The sequence below is a fragment of the Olea europaea genome, unplaced genomic scaffold (assembly GCF_002742605.1).
Source record: "Olea europaea var. sylvestris unplaced genomic scaffold, O_europaea_v1 scaffold218, whole genome shotgun sequence".
Classification (NCBI taxonomy): Eukaryota; Viridiplantae; Streptophyta; class Magnoliopsida; order Lamiales; family Oleaceae; genus Olea; species Olea europaea.
In genome coordinates, this window is record NW_019239802.1 from 116,133 (window position 1) to 137,293 (window position 21,161).

The 21,161-nt window shown below is 33.3% G+C and overlaps 2 protein-coding genes across 6 annotated transcripts; one reads left to right on the forward strand and one right to left on the reverse strand.

Annotated features, from left to right (window-relative positions):
• Window positions 1-10,640: 10,640 nt before the first annotated feature.
• On the reverse strand, window positions 10,641-16,044 carry LOC111380645. 5 transcript variants are annotated; one of them, XM_023004270.1, is made up of 6 exons: window positions 15,870-16,044; window positions 15,600-15,652; window positions 14,250-14,710; window positions 12,918-14,169; window positions 12,649-12,795; window positions 10,641-11,487 (listed from the first exon to the last, which is right to left on the reverse strand). In XM_023004270.1, exons 3-6 carry the CDS (start codon window positions 14,322-14,324, stop codon window positions 10,868-10,870), a joined length of 2,094 nt encoding a protein of 697 aa, XP_022860038.1. In that variant the 5' UTR covers window positions 14,325-14,710; window positions 15,600-15,652; window positions 15,870-16,044; the 3' UTR covers window positions 10,641-10,867. The 5 variants fall into 5 exon arrangements, with proteins under 5 accessions (XP_022860038.1, XP_022860041.1, XP_022860040.1 ...); XM_023004273.1 differs by having other exon boundaries at window positions 14,274-14,710; window positions 15,870-16,043; XM_023004272.1 differs by lacking the exon at window positions 15,600-15,652 and having other exon boundaries at window positions 15,870-16,019.
• A 966-nt stretch (window positions 16,045-17,010) lies between these two features.
• Window positions 17,011-21,079, forward strand: LOC111380648 (frataxin, mitochondrial-like). The gene is made up of 5 exons (XM_023004277.1): window positions 17,011-17,308; window positions 17,449-17,521; window positions 18,439-18,486; window positions 18,575-18,669; window positions 20,769-21,079. The coding sequence occupies exons 1-5, from the start codon at window positions 17,088-17,090 to the stop codon at window positions 20,902-20,904; spliced, it is 573 nt and encodes a 190-aa protein (XP_022860045.1). The 5' UTR covers window positions 17,011-17,087; the 3' UTR covers window positions 20,905-21,079.
• The last annotated feature ends 82 nt before the right edge of the window (window positions 21,080-21,161 follow it).

Genomic DNA, 21,161 nt, shown 5'->3' on the forward strand with positions numbered 1-21,161 from the left:
TCCCAATATTTTCTAAATTTTATCCCAATATTTTCTAAATTTTACCTCCATAGCAAATATTATATCAACAAAAAGTGGTGAACTCTTATATTTATTAAATATTTTAGCAATGTAGAAAAAACATTGTAAAACAAAGCAAGAAGTAGAATAGTAAACTCTGTTGCGCGCATTTGTTGCATCATAAAAAGTCTTCAAGAAGTTTTTAACACAAAATGCAAATTTCTAATCATAATCTTCTAAATTATGGTGGGGGTCATAATTTTGCCTATCGTTATAATAAAATTATGTAACTTTATCATAATTTTGACATGAATGAAATATAAGGTACATATAGCTTCATCTATTATTAAATCAATGATAAATTTTCTCTCTAATAAGTCATGCTCTGTACACATTAAAAAATGCTTGTTTGCAAGACGATGATACATTAGTAATTTTATTAATAAATTTTATTGCTTGTCTAAAAAAAATTATTAAATTGAATTGGAGCTTTATAATTTTATTTTTTTTAACATTTTGAAATTAATTAGAACAACTCTAAAAGAGTTGGATATTGTGTGATATGACTCCCATCAACTACCAAATGTGGTGGGCATTAAATGCTTGTCACTCTTGCATCAAGATGGTAGGCTACCCTTCTTTTTGGGTTGCACGGGCCCATATATGGCTAGCCCTACTTCCAGTCAAATCTCATCTTCAAAGTGTTAGTAGATCATGTACAATTTTTTTCAAATTGTTTATTAATTCTTTTACTCTTCTACCAGTCAAATGATGCTGGCGTGATTTGTAATCCATGAAGGTGTGGGGGTGGAGAGTTATGTCGAGTTGGACTTAGGGGTACAAAGGTAGACCAAAAAAAATTGGGGTGGTTGAGTCAACTCGCTTTGAAAATTACAAATTATGCTATGAATCAATACATTTTGAGCAAATATGTATCCCATTAATCAATATCCAGCTTGGAGTGCCATTACTTCAGCTACAGCAGGCAAGAAACAACCCCGCACCCCACCCCCCTCCCCACACACACACACACAAACCACCAAAATAAATAAATAAATAAATAATGCAAGAGACATGATCAGCTACCACCACGCCCCCATTGGTATCAAATCACAGAAAAAACAAGGCTAAATACCTCCCGCCTTGCATGAAAATTATAATTGTCTTGATTTACACAAGGTCTTTGGGTGGTGCAATGCAGGCTACTTACGGGTCAAAAAAGGGGCTATCATGTCCAGCTCATACATAGACGACAAATAGTTTTTAAAATTTTCTAACGTAAAACTTTTTCTTCCTCGAGCCAAATATAAAACTCTAGTCACAGCAATCTAGGATTTTATTTAAAGAGGACTCAAATTTAAAAGATTCAAGTTTAGTTAAGTTTATATCGAGATAAGGCACAAGGCAACAGTTATGCAATAATTTTATTTAGATACAAATTATTATCTATAGTAATTGTTGGGTCGCATGAGCCCATATATGAGCTTGCCCGACTTCTGGCCAAATCTCATTTTCAAGGTGTTAGTGGATCATATAAAAAATTTTCGAGCACATGCTATTTACGAGAAGGAAAGTCATTTACTAATACTTTTCCGTTTCTACTACTCAAATGATGCTTGCCTGATTTGTAATCCATGAGGGAGTGGGGTGGAGAGAGTTATGTCGAGTTGGACTTAGGTATACATGGGTAGACCAAAACGAATTGGGGTTGTTGAGTCAACTTCCTATGAGAATGCCAAATTATGTTGTGAATCAATACATTTTGAGCATATATGTATTCCATTAATCAATATCCCGACAAGAATGTAAGCAGTGCCAGTTCGGTGATTTTCGAGGCATGGGGCGAATTTCATAGGTTAGGTCCCAAAATTGTAGACTATATGTAAAATATATTAAGTGTATTTCGGAGTTAATAGTGAACTTGTTAATTTAAAACAATAAAACAACAAATAAAATGTATTATACAAAAGATGCATATTATAATCAAATAAAAAAATCGCTAATGTTCCAAAATGCTCAAATCGTTACACCCTTCGTGCAGGTCGGAACAATCAATTAAATACTATTCATCTTGTGATTTTAGAGGCAAAAATATTATTAAATTTGAATAATCTACCTAGTTCAACCATTTCTTTCTCAATTGATAACATAATCAATCCAATCAATTTTTCTTGCTATATAATTGATTGGAGATAAGGTATTATTAAAAAAAAAAAATTGTAAGTCATATAAGCATTTGAAATGTCTTCAAATATTGTAGCACTTTAATTGCTCTCGTTACTTCACTTGGTATATACACTCCAGAAATACAAAGGCAGCTAGATGGTGGCCACAGTATTCCTCTAGCACTTAGCTACCTCCATCACGAAACCATGTCTTAGGTCAATTAAAAAATTCAAGTTTAGTTAAATTTATATAGAAATAAGGCGCAAGGCAACAATTATTCAACAATTTTATTTGAATACAAATTATTATCTATAGTAATTACCAAATAAATTAAAAATTAGTCACATGATGACAAATGAAGTGCTTACTAATTGTTTAGTAGAATAAAATTGAGGAACATGAATCTAAATATTAGCAAAAAAATTAAAATGAAGGTATTAAAATTTAAATGTGTAATAAAAATGCAATTGATTGAGTAGCAACATTATAAATATAAAATCAACCCACAGTAAATGAATATCACGGAATTTAATGAAAAGAGTTAAAATTTTACAATCTTTTATATTAATTTTTCTATTATTATGTGAAAATAAATTCAAAAAATTAAAAAAGACTACCATTTTTAAAAATTACGCTCCTACAAAGAGAAATAAGAATTCTATATCTTTTCTTTAGAGTCCACCCAATCAATAGTAAGTCACATTTTACATGTCCATATATATGTCAATATTATTCACTCTTGGTAAATATAAAAATGATAGCCAGAATAATATTCACAATGATTTTATCTCTTTTTAGTATTATTTTTCGATTAATTTGATTGCATAACCATAAAAATATGGGTGGTTATATCAAATTTTACTCGATACACCATATTTGAATTATAGAGAAGTCCCTTAATCTTTGCCCATCGTAACAATTATTTTCTTAACTATTTTTTCATCGAATTCCTATCTTTAACTTTCATTAATTAATATGTCTCGTCATTGATGATGATTTATATCAAAATAATTTGTTTTCATGTTTTAAAATGAGGGAAAATTATTTTTTAAAACTTTTTATTTATTAATTGTTTTCAAAATATGATGAGAAAATAAGTTGTTTTAGGTCATTTCTACGAACTTTTGGACGTAAAATTGTCATCAAATACAAAATATTTTAACAAATGAAAAGTTTCAGAAAAAACAAGGCTAAATACCTCACCCCTTGCATGAAAATTATAATTGTCTTGATTTACACAAGGTCTTTGGGTGGTGCAATGCAGGCTACTTACGGATCAGAAAAGGGACTATCATGTCCAGTTCATACATAGACGACAAATAGTTTTTAAATTTTTCTAATATAAAACTTTAAAAAAGTCTTCCTCGAGCCAAATATAAAACTCTAGTCACAGCAATCTAGGATTTTATTTAAAGAAGACTCAAATTTAAAAGATTCAAGTTTAATTAAGTTTATATCGAGATAAGGCACAAAGAACAATTATGCAATAATTTTATTTAGATACAAATTATTATCTGTAGTAATTTTTGGGTCGCATGAGCCCATATATGGGCTTGCCGGAGTTCTGGCCAAATCTCATTTTCAAGGTGTTAGTAAACCATATAAAAAAATTTCAAGCACATGCTATTTACGAGAAGGAAAGTCGTTTACTAATACTTTTCCGCTTCTACTACTCAAATGATGCTTGCCTGATTTGTAATCCATGAATGTGTGGCGTGGAGAGAGTTATGTCGAGTTGGACTTAGGGATACATAGGTAGACCAAAAAGAATTGGGGTTGTTGAGTCAACTTCCTTTGAGAATGCCAAATTATGTTGTGAATCAATACATTTTTTGCAAATATGTATTCCATTAATCAATATCCCAACAAGAATGTGAGCAGTGCCGGTTCCGTGATTTTCAAGGCATGGGGCGAATTTCATAAGTTAGGCCCCAAAATTGTAGACTCTATGTAAAATATATTAAGAGTATTTTGGAGTCAATAGTGAACTTGTTAATTTAAAACAATAAAACAACAAATAAAATGTATTATACAAAATATGTATATTATAATCAAATAAAAAAATCGCTAATGTTCCAAAATGCCCAAATCGTTACGCCCTTCGTGCAGGTCGGAACAATGAATTAAATACTATTCATCTTGTGAGTTTAGAGGCAAAAATATTATTAAATTTGAATAATCTACCTAGTTCAACCATTTCTTTCTCAATTGATAACATAATCAATCCAATCAATTTTTCTTGCTATATAATTGATTGGAGATAAGGTATTATTAAAAACTAAAAAAAAAATTGTAAGTAATATAAGCATTTGGGATGTCTTCAAATATTATAACATTTCAATTGCTCTCGTTTTCTTCACTTGATATATACACCCCAAAAATACAAAGACAGCTAGATGATGGCCACCATATACCTCTCGCACTTAGCTACCTCCATCATCAAACCATGTCTTACGTCAATTAAAAAATTCAATTTTAGTTAAATTTATATAGAAATAAGGCGCAAGGCAACAATTATTCAATAATTTTATTTGAATACAAATTATTATCTATAGTAATTAGCAAATAAATTAAAAATTAGTCACATGATGACAAATGAAGTGCTTACTAATTGTTTAGTAGAATAAAATTGAGGAACATCAATCTAAATATTAGCAAAAAAATAAAATGAAGGTATTAAAATTTAAGTGTGTAATAAAAATGCAATTGATAAAGTAGCAACATTATAAATATAAAATCAACCCACAGTAGATGAATATCATGGAATTTAATGTAAAGAGTTAAAATTTTACAATCTTTTATATTAATTTTTCTATTATTATGTGAAAATAAATTCAAAAAATTAAAAAAGACTACCATTTTTAAAAATTACGCTCCTACAAAGAGAAATAAGAATTCTATATTTTTTCTTTAGAGTCCACCCAATCAATAGTAAGTCACATTTTACATGTCCATATCTATGTCAATATTATTCACTCTTGGTAAATATAAAAATGATAGCCAGAATAATATTCACAATGATTTTATCTCTTTTTAGTATTATTTTTCGATTAATTTGATTGCTTAACCATAAAAATATGGGTGGTTATATCAAATTTTACTCGATACACCATATTTGAATTATAGAGAAGTCCCTTAATCTTTGCCCATCGTAACAATTATTTTCTTAACTATTTTTTCATCGAATTCCTATCTTTAACTTTCATTAATTAATATGTCTCGTCATTGATGATGATTTATATCAAAATAATTTGTTTTCATGTTTTAAAATGAGGGAAAATTATTTTTTAAAACTTTTTATTTATTAATTGTTTTCAAAATATGATGAGAAAATAAGTTGTTTTAGGTCATTTCTACGAACTTTTGGACGTAAAATTGTCATCAAATACAAAATATTTTAACAAATGAAAAGTTTGAGTATAATAATGATATGAAAAATCGTTAGAAAATGTACTATAATGAGCAAAGATTAAGAAATTTAATTGCAAATAAAATGTAGTGCAAAAAATAGAAATTATAGTGTGCATATAATTACCCTAAAAATATTATGATTTTCTTTATAAATTTCTACCCAATGGTTAAAATTTAGACACAATAATTAATCATTCACCACTCTACAGTTTAATTAGTGGTGGCAATTAGTCGAGTCGAGTTGACTCGCTAGCTCAAACTCAAGGCTTGGTATCAACACATCAAAAAAAAAAAAAAAAAAGGCTAGAACTTTTTGGGTTCAAACAAAGCTCGGGCTTAGCTCGCCCCCAAAAAAAGAAGGGGGGGGAGGGGGGGGGCTTGGCCTGGGCTATTGCTCAAACCTTTGTCGAGTCGAGACGGTTGATGAGCTTTTTATTTTTTTTACTCAAATATACAGAAAATTGATTGTTAATTTACGAACTAGAGAATTAATTTAAAATGTACAAAATTATTTAGTTGTTGAATGTTACAAATTAATTGGTCATTAATTTACAAACTAAAAAAATTAATTATGCAAGTGGTTTAAAGAGGAAGCAACAACCCTTCTCAATTTTTGGAGTTGGGACCGACTACACTTTAAGTATGCGAAGTTAAAATTGTAAAAAATATATATATTTTGTGTACAATATTTAAAAAAAAACAAAATTGAAGTAAAAAATTATGCAATTAAATCAAGACTAAAACTTGCAATATTAAGATCCTATGCTCGGATATGTTGCAACTTCTCGACTATTATACTATTAACTTGATCTTAAACAGGTAATTTTCTACATTATTAGTCTTTCAAGTATAGTAGAGCCTCCAATATATTTGCTTTTAGCCTTGATTGTTCGACTGAAAAAATCCTATTATTTAAACTAAACACAGCATCAAATGCTACTGTAAACACCAGAGGTGTTAGCAAATCATGACACCTCCACCACGATAGAAGATCAATTCTCTTGGTCCTAAAATACTACGAACATGTGCACGAAAATACTTAGATAACTCAGAGGGTATTTCAACATTTTTATCATCACCAATTGTTCTAGGTGGTGATTAACTACTACTAGCTGAGGGAGTACTTTTATACGAGTTCAAAAAATCCCATAAATCATTTAAATGAATTGCACTGTTCTTTTGACTTTGGGGGGGTAGAATTGCACTAGCTTTCCTTTTCAGCATGACTATTATACATTTCACTTAGAAGAATTTCTATATTTACATGTAAAAGTCGCACTTCCAAAGTCAAGTTATGTGAAATTTCATTTTTAATAACTTTAGTGCCTTCTAAATTAAATCGAGGATCTCTTATCGAGGCTAAAATAAATAAAGTAGGCAACGTCTTCCAATATTTTCGAAATTCTACCTCCATAGAAAACATTACATCAACAAAATGTGGCGAACTCTTATATTCACTATATATTTTAGCAATGTAGAAAAAAATTGTAAAATAGGGCAAGAAGTAGGATAGTAAACACTGCTGTACGCATTTGTTGCATCATAAAAAGTCTTCAAGAAGTTCTCAACACAAAATGGAAATTTGCCTATCATTATAATACAATTATATAACTTTATCATAATTTTGACATGAATGAAATATAAGGTACGTAGAGTTTTATCTATGATTAAATCAGTGACAATCTGATAAGCAATGCTCAACATACATTATTAAATGCTTGTTTACGAGACGATGATGCGATAATAAATTTTATTGCTTTTCTAAAAAAATAAACTATCAAATTGATTTTGGGCTTTATAATTTTATTTTATTTTTAAACATTTCGAAATTAATTAGAACACCTCTAAGAGATGTTAAACAACAAAAACCATTGAAAGAAAAAGAAAGGGAAAATTGCCTAAAACCCTATAATTAAATATTAGTTTTCTTAAATAAAGGGGTTAGGTTTAAACTTCAGATTTCAGGTGGTAAATAAAATTAGTTAAACTTTAATCTGCATAATAATCCCACACCACCTCCACCCCAATTAATTCCAGACATAGCCCCACACACTCTCTCTCCACGGGCCACTCTTTGTATCTCTCTCTACCATCACTTTTCCTTCTCTCTCTCTCTGGTCTCTACTACCACTGTACCCGTCCCACCTAACCCCTAGGCCTTAGGGCATAACATAACTATCAGAGAAAGCAGATGCACACAGCGACAACCGCTGCGCGATAGACCAAACACTTATCCATTCATTTCTCATCTAAAATCTACAGTTACCTCATTGAAATTCGTCCTAGATATTTCCATTTATACAACTTTTTTGCTATTTTCATCTATTTTTCACCGTTTATCATAGGGCGAACAGAGAATATATATTTTGATATCTTCTATTACGAATGATGGAGTAAGGAAGTAATTTGGAGTCTTTCCTGAGCAAAGCCGAAGAGGAGAGGGTAACATATGCATTGGGGTTTTTTTTAGGACGAGTGGTGGAGGTGTGTTGCCAGTTTCCATGGACAAGCCACTGCACTTGACGTCTTATGGGTTTGTTATCATTGATTCGTTGGAGTCAGATCTATCAATTATTTGTGTTAATTTAGCATTCGAGATGGTCACTAAGTGAAAAATAAGTTGGTACCCAGTCGAAGATGACATGACTTCGGTACGTGTAGTGCTAGTGCTCGTGGGATGGGGTGGGTTGGCAACGACATATGAATACAAATTTGCTGGTGGTGGTGGTGGGGTGGTATCGATTTTGGCAAAATGGTGATGGGTCGAAGTGGGGTGATATGTTGACCAATTGTGACCAATCATTTGGGTAATCGTGACAAATAGAATGATCGATTGGAAGCAAAATCAATTGGGGGCTGCTGTATCAATCTCCTCTCTATCGATCTTCTTTCTTTCTTTAAATACCCTAATTCTATAGAATTAATTGGGGATTGCTGTACATAATCCGACGGAATCAATGGGCGCCATTGCACAATCAACCCAAATTCGCGAGTCGCAGACAGTCGCAATCAACCCAGTGGCATAGGTAGCACCTTGCTAGTGGTGATATATCTAAGGTTGTATGTGTCATATCTATTGTTGGATCTTTCACATAGTGGCAGTGGTACGGTGATGCCACTGGTGTTAGTTAGGATTTGTTGAAAGTGATGGTGGTGCGCATTTGATTGACGTTGTTCAAAGTGGTGGTAGTGACGATGAAAATCGAGTATGACCAAGTCTATCTTCAATGTGACTATCTGTGATCAAATCTATAATAATTGTGACTATATGTGACTTGGTTACATATAGTCACAAATTAGATAGTTATGGTCACAAATAGTTACACTGAAGACAAAATTGGACACAATTAGTCATAGATAACAAAGGTTGGTGAATGTAGTAAAGTTGGAGGTGAACGTGGTAATGACTGGGGGTGGATTGTGGTACTGGGCTGCAGTGTGTAAAGATTTGTTTGTGGTGTTTGTTTGTGGTGACTCATTGAGGTCAAGTATGTGTTTATTGTGGAAGTTGTGACTAATTCTGTATTAACTGTGATCGATTGTGACTTGATCACATACCGCCACAGTAAATATTGAATTGGTCATAGACAGTCACAGTTAATACAAATTTGGTCACAATTAGCCACGGATAACACATGTCAGTGACACTAACTTGGTCACAAACGGTCTGGTCATAGTTAGTCACAGATAACACAGGTATGGTTACAAACTATAATTTTTGTTACATATAACATGATTAATCGCAATACTTGTCAACTACAATATAACATTATTGCCATCACATAGTATTTAAAACATTGTCAACACCTCACCACCAAACAGATTAACTACAATGTAACTTCATTACCTCCAATACATTATTTCTACTACCATACAGATCTATTTTTTAAACATAGCGCCACCCACCATCACTACCATCTGTAAAGTTTTGTGTCTGAAAATGTGTAGAGAGAGAGAGAGCTTTTGTAGAGAGAGAAGACGATTTTAATTTTTGAAATCGTCGGAGTGATCGTCAAAACGGCCGCCGGAGCGACCACCAAAGCCGATGATCCTCTGGTGGAGAGGTGGAAGGAAGGTGGTGTAGTAGGGTGACAGGATGGGGTGGGTGAGGTAGCGTGGATGGAAAATAATTAATATATATTATATTATATTTTAATATTTAATAAATTTATTTACCACCGGATTTTTGAAATATTTTAATAAGTTTGTTATTTATAAAATGAGATCTTTAAAACTAAGATTTATGTTAAGTTCCCAGAAATAAAATTACGAGAAAGAGGAAAAGATAATATATTGAGATATGGATATGGACTGGACTAGACGGTGCTACCTCTATCCGCCTCAAATTCTAGTAAAAGTGGTATGTTAACTAATTTCTTTCTCGAATAGTTCGTAGCTACAAACTTATAAAAATTTCAGTTAGCATATTCGAAACAAGAATACAAGTAGTTCACGCTTTTTACCAGAAAGTTTTCCTCTTCATGTTTCTTTTTCTCACAGCAAAATAAGAATAATTTAATTTGAATCGAATTCTGACAGCGTGCAATCTTGTTCCATTTGGCCAACCGTAAACCAAATCTTGGCAAAACAAGATAACATATGTCTACAGGATTTTCACCGAGGAAGCATGGACAAGACTATCAATTCTTCAATATCCTATTCAACATCTCATGTAACCATTGTGGATAAATGTACAATTAGAGTTCGGTAGTTGGAAAGGGTCCCCTCCTCGGGCCCAATAACTTTTTTTTAAGGTATTTTTTATTTTTTTTGGAAAAAAAATCAGTTTTTTATGTGTACATTTTTTTTTTTTTACGCGTAGTAGCCTGGTTTGAAATTTTATAGCCCTGTCTTGGATCCAATCCTGGATCCGTCCCTAGTTTGTTTGAACCATTTTGTCAAAACGGAAATTATTTGCACAAGATTACATTTACGTTGATAAACATTAACACAAAATTTGGATCAAATTCAGCGTAATTTCTTGTACAGTTCTTAGTAGGAAAATAAAATGTCTAAAGAGCAACCGATTGTCTTTGCTCACTCCAGTCATATATGCTATGACATAAAACCCAGACGAAGGTCCTATGTATTCTATTCCAATCAACTGTAAATATTTGAAGGAAAAGCAAAATATGATATTCCTAATTTGATTCATACAGAATCCTAATTACAGCATTAAAAGGACAAAAACGTCAAGAAACCAAATCACAAAGAAGTCATAACTAAAAGCAAATATTCCACTCTCAGATACTTAAAAGCACAAAGATTTATTAAATCCTCAAATTTGTTCTCAAAGAGCTCCCAGAGATCCCTCACTGCGGCTTCTGCCAATAGAGAAACTAGTTTTAGAGCTCAGAAGCTTGCAGAAATCATTCAATTCATGTCGTTGAGTTGTTGTCTTTGTTCCAATTGGTGGAAGCCGTCCATGCCTGCTTTTGGATTGTTTTGGCAAGGCAATTACTTGATTTTTACGACCATGAATTGATGAAGACGATGCCTTGTGAGAAGCAATGCCATGGGTTCCCTTCCGGGTCGCCTTCACTTCAGCTCGGAGCCCGCGGTCAATTTGATGTGCGCTGAAGCCCAGTCGAGCAGAACGATCAACTGTGTCTTTCAGTGTGCCAACTTTCATAGATTGCCTGTTGTAGTAAGTGAGATGCGGAAGAAGACTTTGTAAGTATTTCTTTAACTGTTCGTCACCTACATTCTTCTGGGCCGGATTTCCTTCCAGGCTTATAGCTTGTAAAGAATTGTAATTAGCGGCAAGTTGACCAAGACATTTGGTTGTAGAAATTTTGTTGTAACGCAAGTCCAATACATTCAATTTCAGAAGGCGGTGAAGCCCTTCAACCTCGCTGATCTTGTTACCAGCTAAGTACAATTCCTTCAGGGAGGAACAGGAAGCGAGGCCTTTCCAAGCAAGAGACAAGTATATTAGTAATCTATCAAAATCAGGAGCACTTTCGTCTAACCAAATGATGCAGCAGCATTGGGCAGACATCAGAAACTTGACAAGCACAGTTGAGCCCACGACATCCAAATAAATACATAATTTTTCTCCTCTAATTCACCACTTTCACAAAGAGAAAAGAGCACACCAATTTTTGTTATTGTAAATTGAAATACGTAATTGAAAGAAATATAATAGAAATGTTGACAGATTCAAAGGTTTACAAAACAAAAACATCCAATAAACGTAAGACTGGTGTCAATCCATGGTTTTTATTGTTGCAACTAATAGTCCAAATATGGGGTCTAAAGTATCAATGATAATGCAGTACCTCATTCTAGAGCCAACACACACACACACACGGGGAGAGAGAGAGATCTTTATTTCAAATATAACATTGACACGTGGAGACTGTAATAATGCAATCTCATCAATTGTTTCCCAAACACAGTGAAACAGGGAACAGCTATAGAAATAAACTCAAATACTCCTGGTTCCAAGATTATGGTACAAGTTGAAAGGTACTTGAACTCTCCAACCCAGGCCCGAACACAGTTCATAATTGTCAAGTTAGTATTCACAAACTTTAAGCTTCATCCTTAAACCTAATTGACCATCTCAAGTACGCTACCTTGGACTCATTTCAATGTCGAAATTACATTTAATCCGACTTTCAGTACAGACCAGTCACATCAAGTATGCAGCTTTTCCTCATCTTGATAAGATTTAGACAATACACATTTTAATCCTTCAAAAAGTTTATCGATGTGCTATTTTTAAAATTCAGCTACAAATTCATATATCTTTTTATCTACCAACAAACTTTGACAAACACGATTAAAGAAATATATCATAATTCAGTCATGAGCACCAACTTTCAGCAATGATCAGGATCATTTGTTTTATCATGGAAAAAGAACTTATCATGTCCAATCCTTAATATTTATTAACGTGATATTCCATAGATCCCAGCTAGAATTTTCCTGTTATCTTTCAATTTAATCTACCAACCAATTTTGACAAACAAGAATAAAGCAAATATAACCTAATTCTGTCGAGTGCACAAATTTTGCGAACAATGATCAAGACATTTTGTATTTTGTTATGGAAAAAGGTCATACCATGTCCAATCTTTAATAACCGATTATAGCTTAAGTCAAGCACACGAAGTCTTGAAAGATCTCGCAGTCCTTCAATGGTGGAAATATTGTTTTTTGAAAGGTTCAAAATGTGGAGTCCCCGAGGGAGCGCACCAGCAGTAATCCTCACTGGGAATTAACAGAGAGGGGAGAAAAGTAGTTGAAAACACAAATTATCTCCGAAACATTAGCACAACAAGGTAAAAAAACAGAATTTTAAGGAGGGAAGAGCAAACGATATAGATGCAAACCTATGCTATTTCCAGATAAATTAAGTGCTTTAAGGCTAACAAAAGCACTGAGAAACGGTATCACAACCAACCCAAGATTAGTCAGCTGAGCTGTTGTGGATTTGGCATTCATAGAAGAGATGTATCTCTTTGCAGCTTCCATTCCAGGGTTGGCCTTGACATCCAACTTTGCAGCAGCTGGACCCTCCAAGACAGTGTCGCAATCCTTTAACTCAGGATCATTTGATATAGAAAATTCATTTGTCTCTTCCAAAGGGCTGCTGTACTGAAGATCCATGAACCATTCTTCAATTCGTTTTGCTTTATAATCCTTGTTTGGTAATTCCACCCCCTGGCAAGATGAAGATTCTCCTTTAACAGTTTTCTCCACATTGAACCCATCAACCACAGGTATTATCCAGTCTTTTGCTGAACCTACATAGTTATAACTGTAAATCTCAGCAGGATTTTCACCACTGTTCCTGTCATTGTTTGATACACAATCGTCTCTTTCTTGGTTTTGTGTCACCTGCGGTCCCACTTCATGCATCAGAATGCCTTTCTTCCTTGAATCTACAACGTTCAGATCCTCAGCTGATCTAGAGCGAACAAAAAAGGATCTCAAGCATTGATTAGGAGAACTCATGTTCGGCAAAGAATTCGACTTTACAATAGCAGGTAGGGTCCGTGGTGTGTGGGGACCAGACTCACCAGCACCAGATAGCTGGATATCATCATTATCAGGGCCTTCTTTTTCTGACAGTTGTGGATCCCCAACTGAAAAAATTGATTCATTTTTTGCCGAGTCTGAATTCACTTGAACAGAATCAGAGGGCATAGGATCTTGATATTGATTGAGCAAATTGATTCCACGATCTTTGACACCATCTTGAACAATAAATCCAGTGCAATCAGCAGATCCATCGCAGGAAAATCTTTGCTCAGTCTCATCCTCCGAGTCATCGGCACCAGAAATTCTCCCTTTCCAGTTTAAGCCACTTCCTAAAGACCGGCTCTTTTTAATTTGGGAAGTCTTCTGAACTGTAATATCACAATCAGTATTAGATTTGCTCTCTATTTCATCTGATCGGCAGTCGCGCTCAGTAGGAGAGGAATCTGTTGTGTGATCAGTAGTATTAATGAGTGTCTCCGTCTCTTCCTTCAAATATGATGTATTTTTCATTGCTGGATATGATGAACTTGTTGATGACTGATTTTGAAAAGTGTCTTCCACTGTCTTCTGCATGGCTTCAGAAGATAGATGAACTGCTTTCTGATTAGGATAGACATGGACCAAATTAACAACATCAACAGAATGGTTAAAAAAAAAGCAATTAAATTTGAAGGACAGACCATATGGAAACATGATCCACTGACCTTCTGCTTGTGAGAGTGGACGTGCGCAAGAAAGCATGAAAACCTTACCATCCTTACAAAAACTGATAAGGACTCACATCAGATCTACTAACTGTAATATCAAAGGCTATTGGAATTGAATTATATAATTAAGATAGACTCAGCAACTACAAAAAATAAAATCATATGCTGTCACCACGCTTCCTGAGACTTAACCAAGGCTGACCTTAGCCATAGTCAAGGGATAACCCCTCTGACACACGGCACAATCTCCAAATGTGTGATGATCTTGATCTCCTCAAAACACATAATAATATCACTCCCCAGTTATCACCCCACACCTGCTTAGAGGTGCGAGAAAACTTAGACCTTGCAGAAGCGGCCAGACTGAAAGAAAATCTTTTTTGATGATATGAGCCCAAGCCTGATTATATGCATAAAAGAGACAGCTGCATTGCCTATAGGGATCAGAAAGCAAGAAAACCAGATCAGTGGATTGAGAAAAAGGATTTCTATTATTTCAGCAGACTATTCTCTTCATCCAAATTTAAATTGTGCATTTTTACCATCAAATACGATACTGGAAAAATATCTTAGCTGTTAGTTATATCATCACAAATTTGTTTATCTATTGGTCGTCCACAAAACATGGGGTCACTTCAGTTCCTGTGACCATGTATACAACCTTTTAAGGTATAAAAATTCTATTACGGAAGATAACTAAAATACCCAGTTGCTATTTCTGAGATTCAAATTTCCCAAATAGCTGCTATTGGTATATTAACTATATTTCTATTCCAATATTTCTTTCTTTAAGCATTCAGGCATCAAAAGGCAGATTTTGATAGGCTAACCCAAATGGTAAAAGAAATTGAAATATTCTACAACTAAAACAATATTGGCAAGATCCAAATACAAGCAGCAGATTCTATTCGTATCAAACACAGATATGAAGCCCAGGGGCCAATAAATAATTTTTTTAAAAAACTTTTTATAAATCATTCATACATACATCAAGACTCTAATAAGCTCTATAAAAGATTAATAATAAAGCATGAATTTTTAAACAAAGAACTAACCAAACAAAAATCATACAAGGAATCAATCATTTGAACAGCTTCTGAAAACTCTATTGTATTAAAAATTTAATATGCATATACATGGTTGAACACTACTAGTTTACAAATGATTTCAGATATTATTAGAGTTTCTTTTCTTCGAGTAAAATGATTAAAGCCTCAAAACTCGTATGTGAACAATCTAATAAGAAGACGTCAAAAATAAAAATAAAAATAAAAATAAAAAACGTAACTAAACTGAAACTGCGGCCATGAATAGAGATCTAACCTCTTCCTAGCCAGATTGTTGGCTTTGGGTTCTTCGGACGATGAAAATCAACCCTACAATACAAAATTCTCTCTGTTTTTTTAACTATTATAAGCAAATAGTTGTGCTTGAATGGTAACCCTAAGACAAATTACTGAAATTTATGGACAAATAAATTTTGCTGATTTCAGCGAACATATTCCAGTACTACATTCAGGAATACGAAAAATCGAACCCAGATTACGCAAACTAAATAACAATTTCCAATCAAGGAAAAAGGCAAAAACTTACGAATTTATTCTATTCTGATTTTTTGAGATGAACAAAGGTCCAAAGACCAAAACCAAAAGGAGAACATTTTTTGTGTGAGAGAGAAAGATTTGCGTCCACGGAAAACAATGTATTTTAAGCGGCCCTGCAATTTCCAGATTCTATTATGACCTATTTTTTAGGTGGAGCTGTCGTCTTTGAAGGATGCTAAGGTACGAAATCAATAAAAAAGAATAAAAATTTAAATAATTAAATAAATTTTTTCTTTTCTTCTTTTTTTTTTCCCTTCAAAATAGTAATTTAAAATTGATAAAATCGATTTCAGAAAAGTTGTTAAGAAGTTACATAATAATAGGATTACTTGCATGTAAAATTTTATGTTAAAATAATCGAGCTTTAATAGCTCTCATTCTGGCTATGAATATAAATCGGATATAATTAACTTGTTTGATTTAGCTTAAAAGTTAGAAAGAATCGAGAAAAATGATTTCTTTAGAAAATAAACATGTATTTAGTGTCAAAATAACATGATAAATGTACTACTAGAAAAATAGAATGAGATTTCTTTGCTACATATTACTATGTCATGTTCGATATAAACTGAAATCAAATTTTTAGGAAAAATTGATGAAATATGTAATTAAAAAAATTAAGAAGCCACGAAATATATGATTAAAATTAATCATGAAAATTGACACAAAAATTTAATATAATTTTAATCTACACAACCTATTTCAGAATTAATTGTTCTAATGTCACTGAACTTAGATCTATGTCTTTGATTTGTCACTGAAATTTAAAATGTTGAGTTTTTGTCACTGAACTTAGATCGATGTCTTCGATTGCTCACTTAAGTTTAAAATGTTGAGTTTCAATCGTTGAACTTTGGAAAATATTATACATTATTCACTAATATAAATGTTAATTTTAAAAAATATTGAGTTTACAGTGAGTAGTGTATAATATTTTTTCAAAGTTCAGCGATCCAAAGCTCGATATTTTAAACTTTAGTAAGCAATCAAAGATATAAACCTAAATTCTGTAATCAAAATTTGATATTTTAAATTTCAATAATCAATTCGTTACTCTTTAAACAATTAACTCCCTATTTCAGTAATTTTAGACTAACGCTTCAATTTCTCCCTTTTACAAATATTCGCTCACACTGTCACATTGATAACATATCGATGCTTCCAATTTTAGGATTTTTCTTCATTGAGTTAGGTTCATGCCCAAACAATGGCGAAGCTTGTTCAATTGACAAGAACAGTATGCAGATCCGTGAAACATCAATCATCGTTCACTTTCCAATTACAATCTAGAAGATCTTCTTTTTACTTTTTGAATAAATATTTTACAAAACCCTGGAATTATTCTCCCAATCCAAGAGTAAGCTTCACGTCATGCAGCTATTCTTCTGTTACTGAAGAATTTCAGTCCCCTACAACCATTGATTACCGGTAATTATATTCCCTTCACATTTTTTTTTCCCTTTTTTTTAGTTTATGATTTTTTCTATATGAATTTGGAAATTGAGAAATTTGATGGTTTGAAAATTGATTATCCATAAATTTTAGCTAATATATCGATACATGTACAGTTTTGTGCTTCCGGAAGAGAATTATCACATGTTGGCTAATTCCACGATCCATGACCTTCTAGAGAAGCTAGAGGTAACTATCCATGAAGAATTTCAAACTCAACTATTTGTTTTAGGTTTGACGTTAATATGCTCTGGGATTTTTAGGAGATTCTTTCTGTTTTTTATTATTATTTTTTTTAATCAGCATAGAACTGTAGTAGTACTTAGCCTGAATCCCAAGATTGTCTGGTTGGCTCATTAACCTAGAATTGTATCGTGATTTGTATTTACATATGTTTGACCTAAGCTACAATGAACGAAAACAAGCCTCCAGTTATGTATGACAAAATTTTTATTTGTTTTGAATTTTTTGAGGGTTGTAGTATGTGTGTCAAGAGGGTTTATAAGTGTCAATTTTACAACTTTGGCTTTGTTGGTCTCTATATCTTCCCAGATGTGAACGTGACCGTGTTATCCAGAATTTGATACAGAAAGTAAAACATAGAAGGAAATAGAAAAGAAGAGAAAAGAATTGAACGGGAATTTTTAGTATTCAATATTCAATAATCACTAATCTCTTTAAGTTCATGTCCAAATTCCCCTTTTATAGTCGTGAATAACTTGAATTCAAGGGAACTTTTAATATATGACAAGCTTACAATATCAAAGTCTATCTAATCTTGTCTAAATTTGAACTGCTCCTATTTTTCCTAGAGTAAATATGTAACCATGTTAAGTCCTCAATTAGGTCTCTTTCTCCTTAGAATCCCTGTCACTGGTTTTCGAAATCTACGTCTTTCACTTATTTACTTTAACTTGTTGAGAAGCGGTGACAGGTCTACTCTGGATCTAATTTTCAATGAAGAGGACCTGCTAATGGTTTACGTGGCTATGCTTAACTAGGAGGATTTACTTTGTTAATCTCATTTTTAGGAATGTAAATTAGTTGCATAAAATAAGATATGTGCTCTTACCATTGATAGTCTGCTTTTCTTTGTTGCATGACAGGAATATGGCGACTCCGTGGAGATTGATGGTTTCGATGTAGACTATGGGGTAAGAATGATGGTTTGATGTTTGAAAGTGGTTAGTTTTGTCAATATTTTGTGTCTGTGCTGCTGTATCGCTGTGTTTCATTTTGTAGAATGAGGTATTAACTCTGAAGCTCGGGAATTTGGGAACCTATGTAATAAACAAGCAAACGCCAAATAGACAGATTTGGATGTCATCTCCCCTGAGGTACTGATCCCTCTAACTCAAATCAGTATATCCTTTGAATTTTGACCTGTCTCTTTCAATTTGTTTTGTTGATGTTTGGCTTGGGATTTTAGAATAGAAGTTTGCTTTGAGTCATATTATTTGCTTCTATGTAGAAGAATTGCGGGATTATGGATTTGGTTCTTCTTTTAATGTTACTTAAAAGAAAAGAAAATTCAAGTTTTAATTTCTATATCTTTTGAAATCTTGCTTTTATAGACCTTATCTATGAAGTGAAACCCCAACTGGCAGTGCCAGGTTATTGCAAACTAAAGGATGTTAGAAAAACAAGATAACTATCTGGGCTATGTGCGATAGAGAAGACATTACATACTATGAAGAACATTGTTTATGTTTTGCACTTCAGCCAGTACTTTTGTTGAACTCACTCCAATGAGTTGACAGCATCATTGGCTTATGAAGTGCTGCCAACAAGTTATTTAATCGATTTGGGTTTTCTTAGCCATAATGTAACCTGTCTTTGATACTAAGTGTCAAATTGTCAAGTTTAGCCATAAATTACCATGCGATGCTTTAAGAAATCCCATTTAGTCAATATGTAGGATTACAAAAGGTTTGCACTCAAGCCAAGGCAACAAACACGCAACACATGTAATAATTACCAAAATTTCAAATCTTTATCAACTCCGAATTAAGGAACTTATAGGATTACAAAAGGTTCACCTGTGCTCATCGATTGCTAGTATTCTACATAGTTGCTTTAATCAATTGGCACTGCTCCATTTAGGTAGATAATTCATAAAGAAAATATTGAAAAAGTCTTTCCCAGTTAATTCAACAAATTGATCTGTCAACCTGCTAACCATCTGCCAGAAAGAAAATATTTATTTACTAGGAAAAAGATACTGTTATGGGTAGATGATGGTTTTGTTGTGGTCCAATGAGGAGAACTTCAAGCGATTGCCGGGGAACAAAGGCACATAATAGTGATGGCAAAATGGCTGGCCCGCCCCATAAAAAGCTCGAGCCTCGGTGAAGGGGTGTCGGGCCAGCTCTAAAAAAAATTTTTAAAAAAAAAAATTATAAAGGCAACGTGGCTGCTCCTTTAAAAGGCAGCTTGCCATGGAGAAAAAAAATCGTGCCGGCTTGGCTCTACTTGGCTCGGCAAGGCCCAACCGAAAGCTCAGGTCGAGCCTCGATTTTTTGGCCAAGATTTTGCTCGCTCGGCTTGGGCCAAAAAAAAAGCTCAAGCCAAGCCCGAGCCTCGATTTTCGGCTCAACTTCTTGACACCCCTAGCACACAAGTAGTTGCTCCATATTAAAACAAATAGTGTTTTAACATATTTATTGTTATCATTTTTAGAACAATTGTAAATCAAATGTAACAAGCGTTTTAACAGAATGTGCATGTATTGTTCACACTACTTATTTTCCTCTCTGGTATTTGAGGTGTTTGAAAGAACTGAGTGAAATTTTTGCAAATAACCTTGTAATTTAAGAGTTATTGCATTAATCAAGTATAGTTTGAATTTAAAAGGAGTGGTCGTCCTTGTTGCATTAGTGAAGGAGAGTTGTTGCATTAGTTAAGGTCCTTAAGGAGGTTGATCGGAAGTGGAAGGATTTCGGTATGGATGAATTTTTTCTAAAATTGGAACTACGCCTTTGAATTTTTACTCTACTTGCCCACTTGAAAGTTGGATGAGTAGAGAACCCAACTCCCAAATTTGCCCATCTATTCAAGTTGGGTGAGTTCACCTGCTATTTTTACTGATTTATTTATTTATTTATTTTTTTAACAAGGGTGAAATATATATTTTGTCCATCTTTGACCAAAAAAACTGGAGATGATGGTTATCCATCTCGCCAGCTAAAACAAGGCGACTTAAAATAATTTACCCTTTTTATACTAGAGTTGATATATGCGATGCCAATATATATTAATTTCTTTTACTTTGTATTAGAGGGGACTTCTACTCCCACCACTGTCATTTCCCCTCAAGGATTTCTTTATTGACGAGCTTTCTGCACATTTTTTCTTGGAAAATTGTGTTATTTGATTAGATGTCCATGCCTTCATTTTCCTCTGTGGCTGATCCTGAAGATTAAAATCTCTTTTGCAGTGGCCCATCTAGGTTCGATTGGGATAAAAATGCCCAAGCTTGGATTTATAGGCGAACTAAAGGGAACTTGATCAAAGTTTTGGAAACTGAGTTGGAACAACTTTGTGGGAAGTCCATTAATCTTTCTTCAGCCTAAAGTCGTAAAATAAATGTAACTTCTCCAGTATTCATCGGTATGATAGTGATTATCTTTTAAGACAATGTGATCTCTCTTCTTATTTCTATTTACCCCTTCCAGTTACGGTTTCACATGCTCATCTGTTTGTAATCGTAAATTATGCTACATTATATATAAAAAATTAATTTACTTATATAACGACTAAGATTGCGATCAAGCTCCAACAACATATGTTTAATGTAGTGCAGTTACCAACAGTTTAATATAGTGCATGT